At 42.8% G+C, this 9,587-nt stretch overlaps 1 protein-coding gene across 3 annotated transcripts in view; it reads right to left on the bottom strand.

The window, feature by feature from the left end:
* The window catches only part of zdhhc9 (zinc finger DHHC-type palmitoyltransferase 9), a 51,523-nt gene continuing 41,936 nt past the window's right edge, over positions 1–9,587 (bottom strand). For all 3 annotated transcript variants that reach the window (XM_037780419.1, XM_037780420.1, XM_037780418.1), the window contains 6 exons: positions 8,908–9,045; positions 8,395–8,443; positions 6,950–7,052; positions 2,736–2,839; positions 2,423–2,525; positions 1–1,746 (listed from right to left, as the gene is read on the bottom strand). In XM_037780419.1, coding sequence (XP_037636347.1) covers positions 1,564–1,746; positions 2,423–2,525; positions 2,736–2,839; positions 6,950–7,052; positions 8,395–8,443; positions 8,908–9,045 — 680 coding nt within the window. In that variant the 3' untranslated portion in view covers positions 1–1,563. The remainder of the gene's footprint in view (positions 1,747–2,422; positions 2,526–2,735; positions 2,840–6,949; positions 7,053–8,394; positions 8,444–8,907; positions 9,046–9,587) is intronic.

The following is a 9,587-nucleotide window of genomic DNA, read 5'->3' as shown; positions in this document are numbered from 1 at the left end:
AGCTGTGTAATTAGCGGGATAATGTACAGCTAGCGGGTCATTGTTTTGAAATAAACCACAGTATAAATAAGTCACATTGCCCTGTCGGGGTTTATTTCACAACAATGACCAGCTCGCTGTACATTAACCCTTACTTAGCTGCTAGCCTCTCTACACCTACCAACACCTCTAAACTTCATTAATTATTTTGTTTAATCTGTACAAAAAAGTGTGAAAACAACAGGAAGTCAACAAAGAGTTGATAACAATAACTAAATGTAATTTAACATATTAATGAATTAGCTTTAGAGGTGCTGTTTCCCATCTTTATGCTAAGCTGAGCTAACCATTTCCTGGCCGTAGCTTTATATTTACTATAGGGACATGAGCATCTTCTCATCTAACCATCTGCAAGAAAGCAAATAAGCCGTTTCCAAAAATGTCGAACTCTTCCTTAAATCATCTCGTGACCACTTAAGATTCATCTTGCAACCTCCAGGTTGGGAACCACTGGACTAATTAGAGTATAAACGTTGGCATTTCTCATTTTACCGCTGTTATCTGTGGTTAGAACGGATCTCTAGGGCTTCTCTGTTGGTCGACCTCCGTTGCATTTGATGGTGCAACTGTTTTGATAAGGCACTGTTACTACTAGTGTCTACTATCATCAGAAGTCAGGCCTTTTCTCTCTCTCACACTGGGACTCTGGCTGAGACTTTGAACTTTCCATCTATTTCAGAGCACCGACGTCCTAACTACATCCTTGATATATATAAAAATGGAAGGACAGGCGTTGGTCTGGATCACTTAAAAAAAAAGAAGTTGTATGTAAGTAACAACAGTATTGAATGCAGCAATATCAGAATACAAGGTAGATTTTAACTTGCCTGCCTGGAAGGAGTCTTTTAGGACATCTCAGCTACAGATTTGTATGTCCTCCTTCCTGCAAGGACATCATGTGTACTCGCACACTTAACTGGTGTTACGCCTTCTTTCATCAAAAGCTGCTTGTCCAGCCTTCTCATGGTTTGCATAGGGCATGTAATGAGCACAGAAAACTGACTGTATGTATACATGTCCAGAAGTAATATTGTCTTTGCCAGACACTTGCAAGGAGTATATTTGAACTGGCCTCTCACAATAAATGTCATTATACAATTTTAAATAAAGAACAAAAGTACTGACAGTCAGAGCGACCCACAGGTTACCTGTGAGGATGTCATACACTTGGAGAGTTTATTTTTCTCTGCAGTTCTTCCAACAGCTTCTCCCCCTGTGTGTCTTTTCCATGCAGTGTTCAGGAGACAGAGGAAGCTGCTGACGTTCCATTAAATCACTCCCCCCCCTCCTGCAGGAGTAAATGTCAATCAAACAGCTCTGCAGCTACTGGTGAGGAGAGGAGGGAAGAGGAGGAGCTGCCGCAGAAACGCTGCTCTTCTGGCGGAATGTAGAGCGGGCGTCGGAGAGTAACCGAGTCACCCGCGCAGTAATCACATATTGATTATTAATGTTTCAGTTACTGACCAGGCAGGATGCCGGGGAGGAGAGGCCACGACGACAGCCGAGAGCCGCCTCCTCATGCAGCTAATGGGCCTTGTCCTTGACGACGGATGCTTCAGCATCAGTCTCCGGTGAAGCCAGGGGCGGGACCTTTGGAGCAGGAGGGAGTTCCTCTTTCGGGGAGGCGCTCTTCTCTGCTGAGGCGGCAATGCTCGGCTTGGCATCGTCAGGCGTGTGCTCGTTAGGGATGAGTGGAGCTGTAGTTTTCTGTAGGCGGAGGAAAGAGAGAGAGACAAACTGAGCTGCAGCAAAGCATCACAGAAATGAATACGTGCAAACAACTTGTTAGTTATCTATCACCAAATTACTAGCTATAAATAGTTATCTAGCACTACTTAGCTGCTATCTAACCCTATACAGATAACCATGACATCCCTAATCTGAACCATTCCTTCAATAATGTACCAGCTTCAAAATTAAGATTCTTAGCCAGTTCAGTTAGCATCTCTACTGATTTAACAGGCTAACACTTAACATTACATTGTGACGTCAGTTGCCAGGCAACTAGTACAGCCTTTATATTTCAATATGAAAAAGTAGCACAAAACACGGCTAATGATCTATTAGCAGAAAATATAAAAAATGAACAATTATAATGGGATCAACAACACCAATTATGTAAAGAGACACACAATGGCTCCACATCCAGGTGTCTGAAGATGGATTATCAATGTCACTGCTTTCCTCTTCCTCTCACACACACACCTCTGTAATTGGTTTAGTTTTCATGTCTGCTCTGTATTCACTATTCGGTGCTTTGCAGCCTCGATCCACTTTGGAGCCAGAGAAGTGTGTGAAGGGGGAGGGTGCAGTGTGTGTGTGTGTGTGTGTGCGTGCGTGCGTGTGTGCGTGTGTGTGTGTGTGTGTGTGTGTGCGTGCTCACTGTGGTTTGTGACACTGGGTTGCTGCTGCTGAAGGAGGAAGGTGCAGCAGATGAAGCAGAATCCGGCGAATCTTCCCGCATCAGTCCTCTTCTGTCCAAGACGCTGGAGAGAGCGAGACAAGGCGATCAGTCACTAACCGCATCCTGCTCGTTAATCGCCAGGATGACGTACAAATCTAAAAAGTCTAATCTATCACAGGCACTGATACAGAGCTCATTGATAACAGTAGGAAGACGGCACAAACTTAATATAGACAACATGACGATAAATTAAAACAAGGAAGATGTTGGGATTCTTAGACTTAATCTGTACCTCGGGTACGCCGGCCCACAGAGCACCTCGCAGCAGTTTTTGAAGATGTTCTTGTGGCTGTACGGGTTCTGGACTCTGTTCTTTCCCGACCAGGATCCTTTAATCTGGGCAAAAAAAAACATACACAACATTCATCACCGGAGCAGCTTTTCTTCCCAAACCACATCCCTGATTTTCCCTATGCTTATACCTTATTCAAAAGCATAGTTCCATTTTTAGATGTTATTCCCACAGGCTTGGCTTTGACCTAGTAAAAGGATTCTTGTCAGGGATTTAATGATTCCTGGTTTTAATGGGAACTCAATGTGCCAACGGGTACGAACGAGAAGATTACAACCGCTTCAATAATTCATTGAAGAATCTGAGAATTCATATAAAAAGGATTCCCCTAGCAATAAATAAAGTACTTACATGCTGTACTGTATGCTGTCAGTCACATGTTTTATTTGGCAGCTAACAGGAGGAACATTTTAACCCCTAAACATCCGACTGTATCATGTACATATTCTGTATTGGCTTATTTCATATTCATATGATGTTTACAGTGAGTGAAATATTCAGACCCAAAGATTTGATGCTGCATGGCTGCACAACTACATCAAATGAAAATATTCTACATGTCTTGTTCATCATTTTATACACGTACAGTATGTCAGCCTGACATATTTGGTATCTTTGGAATCGCTCCACTCACAGACGCTCAGATTACATACAGGATGCCCCACCCTGTTGTTGGTGGAGCAAAATAAAACGGTTGGAAAGAGAACCTGCAGGCGCTGCTCTGGGCTGAAAACACACTCCCACCTCTTCTGCATGTTTATGTTTTTAATAAAATGGCAAAATGAACTGCATTTATACATCGCTTTTCTAGTCTTAGCGAGCACTCAAAGCGCTTTACAACACAAGCACCCATTCACACACACACATTCATACACTGGTGACAGGAAACAAACATGATTTTAAGTAAGTTACTGCTTTTTTATGATTAATATTTTATGTTATATTACTGTTGATGTGAAAAACAATAACCAGTTATTTCATCATAATTTCTTTGATTGATTTCAGTGTAACTGTGACTAAAAATACAGGTTAGATTATATTTTACCCAAAAACATGCAGAAGAAGAGAAAGTATATTGATAGACGTAAATAGTAGTGCTGCAGGGAAGTTAGCATTCCAAGGGTTCCTTCGACAACAAGTCGATGGGATTTTTCCATTTGGTTTTGGATTATTGCAGAAAATAAGCTCTGTGGCAAACAAACATCTATGATACTTATACAAGATCATTTCCACAAGTGAACAACACATTTTTGAAGCGTAAATGCAATCACCAGAAGTAAAAAAGCTAATGTTAGGCTATAAACGAACTACAGCACAGCTGCATGAGTCCACGTCATCACCACTAAGCAAAAGGCGGTCTAGTGTTCGGTGCGATGACGTTTTAGTAGTCTCATCTATTTGCTGACGTATTTGATGTCATAGAACAAAACATTAAAATCTCTTCAGCTTGTGTTAAAGCATCAGTAGGCGAGATTGGAGCAAATATGATTAAAAAAAGTTATTTTTATAAAACGGTCGCTATATGGTGACAGTAATACATGAAACAGGTAACCTGAAAAAAAATCATGTGCCTCTGTGTCCTCCGGTGCTCCTAACGGCATTTGCAAGATTTCACAGACCGGAGGAAAACAAGCAGTAAGAGCTGATCTGAGGTCTGCTGTCCATCTGCCGTCTATGAGAGCCGGCTGTCAATCACTCTGAACTCCGACCAAACGGTCAAACTAGGCAGCGCTGATCAAATATGAATCAATATTCTGTTACGTTAATGCCTATTTCTCTCCTCAGATGTTTTCAGAATCATCTTGTAGTGCACGGTTTAGCTGTAAAATGAGAAAGTTTGTGACGCGGCCGCCATTGTAAAATCTGGTGAAGGAACGCCAAGTTCTGGTCACATGACCGGAGCACAGCCAATAGGAATAGATTTTTTTAAAGCCTGAAAACAGAGCAATGAGGAGGAGCAGAAGTCTAGTTTTCTCTCAGAACACTTGAATTACAATATGCTGAAAGGTTATTATGGAAGTTTTGCCCAATGATGCCAAAATATATACTGCCTACTGCAGCTTTAACCACAGACCATATTTCAGGCATCTAACTAAAAACACATTGAAACAACTCCTTTGGCAATCTATTGACCCCTAAACTAAACAAGGTTTGGCTGGCCCTCCAGCAAGTCAAAGAAAACAGCGTTATTTTTCGTTGCAGTAGATATAGGTCAACAGTCTGGTACTTCAGTACTGCATTCCTACGTGTACTGTCTCTCTGAGTGTGTGTGTGTGTGTAGGAGACACAGTTGACAGAGCATGTGTCATCCTATGGGAGAGACCAGAGCAGCTACAACATTCAAGGTGCCTTCTCTTGTTCGCCCTTACTCCACCATCTTCCACTCCCCCTCCACCTCTCTGCCACAGCAGTATTTTGTGGCAGCGTGCCCGGCCCCTGCAGGTATCGATGCATCTATTATTAGGGCCAATCACAGATATCGAAGCGGCCGGGGATGACAGCCATTGTTTCAACTCCTGGAGCAACATTACGCCGTACTGTAGGTTCACATTGCAGAGCTTCATCACTGATTAAACGAGAAAAAAAATGAGGCCAGCTTTCCCACAGGAAAGAAAAAGGGGAATTATAAATTAATCATTACAACAAAGTACGAGTGCACTCTCTTGCTTTCAGCCATCTAGAGAACCTCCCACCACCACCACCACCACAGCTGCTCTCTGCTTCTCGTCAGAGCCTCTGCAGTCAGATCAGAGCTAACAAAGCCTCCAATAAAGTATACACGCTGTTAACGCTAGCATACACAGACACAACATAAATTACTCCCTTTGTGGATTCATCCACCTCGCAACACCACATCTCATCTTCTGCTTCACATCAGCCTGACTGTGTGTGTATGTGGTGACTCAATAATGACTCACTGGTAATGCGATCAAGCAATCAATACTTCTTTTTCCTCATTTAGCCTCACAAGCATCTTCTAAATGTAGCTCGAGTCAGAAACCAGCTGGTCTGTTTTGTTCTTATTTCAGCTCATTTGGGGTTTTTATTAAGAATAGCAGCTCTTCGTGCTTATTTTTAGATCATTAGACGACGTCGGCGGCTCGCTGAGCGGAGAGGAGTCCAAGCATTCGCCAGCCAATTTGTCATATGGCTCCGACTCTGAGCAGATTAAAACATGTTCCTGCTGTACTACTGGCCACATTTTGGTCTCAGTGTGGTTTGAACTGGATAAAAATAGGGATGTATTACATTTTGAAATACATGGGTCAGTCCCTGCATGTGGTCTATTCTGCCTCGTGTGAAGTCTGATTATAAAAAAGGAACAACAAACAAAATGTGACACGCTGCGTGTCTCCGTTTCAACTGCAGTTATAAAAAAAGATTTTCTAGTTTCAGTTCAGATCTTGTTTTTTTCACCGTCTCTGTTTTCTTTCTGTATTTGCTTTACTGTAGTTTACAATATAATAGGCTTGTTTAACAAGCTACAGTTTACCAGCCCCGCTGTCCTTCAGTGCTGACACAGGCCGAGCTGTTGTCAAGGAAACAGCTCTGTAGTCTTAGATATTCTAGTGTTTACACCTCCGAGATGTATGTTTGTCTTTCCAGCCACGTGAAGCCAGGCTGCATTTACACATTTAAAACTGTATTTTATCTTCATTATGACTATTATAGCTTTGACAATTACATTCATCTATAATAATAATTATTATTATAATGATATCAAAGATACAATAGAGTATTAGGGCCACATTGAGGGAAAAAAAATCTGAGATTTCGAGAATAAAGTCGGAATATTACGAGAATAAAGTCGTAACTTTACGAGAAAAAAAGTCGTAAAATTAGGAGAATAAAGTCGGAATATTACGAGAATAAAGTTGGAATTTTACGACTTTTTTCTCGTAAATTTATGACTTCATTTTCGAAATCTCAGATTTTTTTTTTCCTCAATGTGGCGCTAATGCCCCGTTGTACAAAGAAGACCAGACTAACCAAAGAATGAGTTAATCTTGTTGGTCTGTATGTCACAGTTCATTTGCATAAAGACAGTGTGGAACCTAAACAAACTAGATGCAAAGCAGCATTGTGCCTCACAGGATGATTCAAATCCAAAACAAACTGTAGATGTGAAGTCATGCAGTGAAAGATGTACTCACGTCCTCATTGGTGGTCTGGTTCAGAGAGATCAGGTAGGTGTGGAAGCCCGTCAGTCCCACCACCGACCACAGGGTGAAGAAACACACCAACACCTCCAGCACAGTGGACTCCAGTTAAGAAAACCGCAACAGATGTTTTCTGTCCGACACGTGGTCACTGATTACACAGTGGACAGCAGGTGACGGCAGAACGGCAGACAGTTATGTAACAGGACTAAAGCCAGTAGCGGCCAACGAAGGGAACCAAAGCCTTTTTTTTTTCTTTTTTTTTTGAGAAGGGTCAAAAGCAGGTTTTCACTGTGCAAAATAGAAAGAACTGACTTCTCAGAGCTAAACTAACCATTCTGCTGTGTGTAGTGTGCGCGCATGCACGTGTAGAGGTGGAGCGAGGGAGCGTGAACGAGTGCGGTGTGTGAGTGAAGGCAAGCAGGCAGAGGAGCAGAGTACAGAAGAGACTCCGACCGGACAACACTGTTTAACAGACGGGCTTCACTAGATAGAACTTTGCGGTTTTAGTGCTTCCGTGTAGTTTATGTTGGAGTCTGAGTCTGAACAGCGTAGCCACACGCGAGCGCGCACCGGACACTGACCCGGATTGATTTATACGTGTAAGAAGTTTCAAACAGTCCCTTTAAAGGTAGGGTCAACGTTGGAAGGCTAGCATAATTTGAAAGTAGCTTCGCCTCAGGAGCTTCGTCTAAACCCCCCCTCTCCCCTCGGGGCTCCTTCCAAGACAACGCCCCCCCACACACACACATGCACGAGCACCGCCGCATCGTAACTACTTCACAGACACAGAGCGGAGAGAGGACCTCAACTCAACAACGCTACCTCATGACCAGTAACCGAGGCAGTGCTACTGGAGGGCTGAGTTTTCTCTGCCATTCTCCAGGAAACGTGCGGCAGCGACGCGCTTTGAGTTCAGGCTGGTGCACGCCAAGGGTAGAGTACGAGCAAGGAGGCAGGGAGGCATCTGATTGGTTCTTTCCAAGCGGACCGTGAGGCAGTGATTGGTAGACGTTTTTACAGGATTACAGCAGCTACAGATGACGGCTCTTTTCCGCTCCTTTTTCAGAGCTCATCAGTAATGGATCGCTGTCGGGGTGTAAAGACCATTTCAACCAATATAACAGATAGTGTGTACTGGAGAACATCGTCAACCCTGCCTTTAATTTAATTAATTCTTTACACTTTAGCTCTTCTGTTTTTGGTTTAGGAAAGGCTACAAAAAAGGATATGTTAGGAAATCCAAGCTTGACTTTGCCTTGTTACAGATGCTAAGCTATTATTTGAAAATCGCTGTTCGGGGAGAGGTTTAGGGAACGGTCGTACTGTAGTCGGGGTGTTGATGTTTTTCATTTTCTAGTCTAGGAAATCTGGCATACATGGCCCTCACAGCAGCTGTCTTTGTGGTATATACTGTGGTCAATGCTTAAAAAGGATATGTGCCAGGTGTTATCTTCAAAGTGTTCAAAAAGCCATGATCAACCGAACCTGTGAAGAAGAGCAACAGAGACAGAGGAAAGTTAAAAAAGACTTTCTAAAAAATCCCTTCCTTATTCATTTTCTCTGTACTGAAAAGACAATTACTCCAGCATTAAGATAACAAGCCCGGAGCTAATTATCCTGACTAGAAACACACTGTTTCCTCGTCTCTCTGTCTTCTTGCTGTCTGCGTTGGGTGGAACAAGGAAGCAGGAGGATGAGGATGAAAGAGGAATCATGTCAAGCTGTCAGTTGCTGTTGGGCGTCGTGTCACGCTGCAGAAAAAGCCTGGTCGGAATTAGGTCATAGTTTCAGCACATGTGCATGTGTTTGCATATGCGCTAGAAGCTACGAGCGAGCTTTCTGTCACAGGTCGTGCTTCCTGTTTTGTCACATTCTTTTATCTATCCATGCACTATTCTCCCACATGTTTGTTCCTTCCGACCGGACACATGACTTGACAGGATACTCACGCATCACCACGTGGACGATGTCGAAGGTGAAGATATAAATGGTGAGCAGGGAGAGTGACAGGGTGAACATGTAGAAGTAGCGGTAGTTCCTCTTGCCCACACAGTTGCCTACCCATGGACAGTGGTGATCGAAACGGTCTGTGAAGAAGAGAAGAAATAGTCTTCGTATAAATATGTAAACTGTACCAGAGGCTGCAGACACAACGTTTCATAAAATACAGACACTTGTGGAAATCAAAACAAGTGTTAAAAATACACCAGTACTTTAGTCAAAGACAGCTTTGTGCATCAGTTACTGTAAACCTGCAGTCTAAATATAGAAATCACTTCCTCTTTGCAACTAATCTGTGGAGGAGAGCCAGATGAAAGCAGGACAGGGTCAAACAGACAGCTGTATCTGTTGGAGTTTCACAACATTATACTGTAGAAAACGCAAGACGTGAAAGAGCCCGTAGATATAAGGTCAACATAAATAGATATCAACTCATACATTCTGGTTTTGCCCGAGACTCTCAGGTTACTGGTCCTTCATTTTTGGATGCTCTATCCAAAATACTTGAAAGACCAATAGATGCAAATGCTCTTACAGACATTTTTGGTATCCACAATGTGAAGACGATCATCTTCCTATAGGGCACAGTCAGATTGCATCGCTTACGTCACTCTTTTAGCCCGAAGAC

The sequence above is a fragment of the Sebastes umbrosus genome, chromosome 9, assembly GCF_015220745.1.
Source record: "Sebastes umbrosus isolate fSebUmb1 chromosome 9, fSebUmb1.pri, whole genome shotgun sequence".
NCBI classification, from domain to species: Eukaryota; Metazoa; Chordata; class Actinopteri; order Perciformes; family Sebastidae; genus Sebastes; species Sebastes umbrosus.
This window is presented reverse-complemented; position numbering and strand designations above follow the sequence as displayed.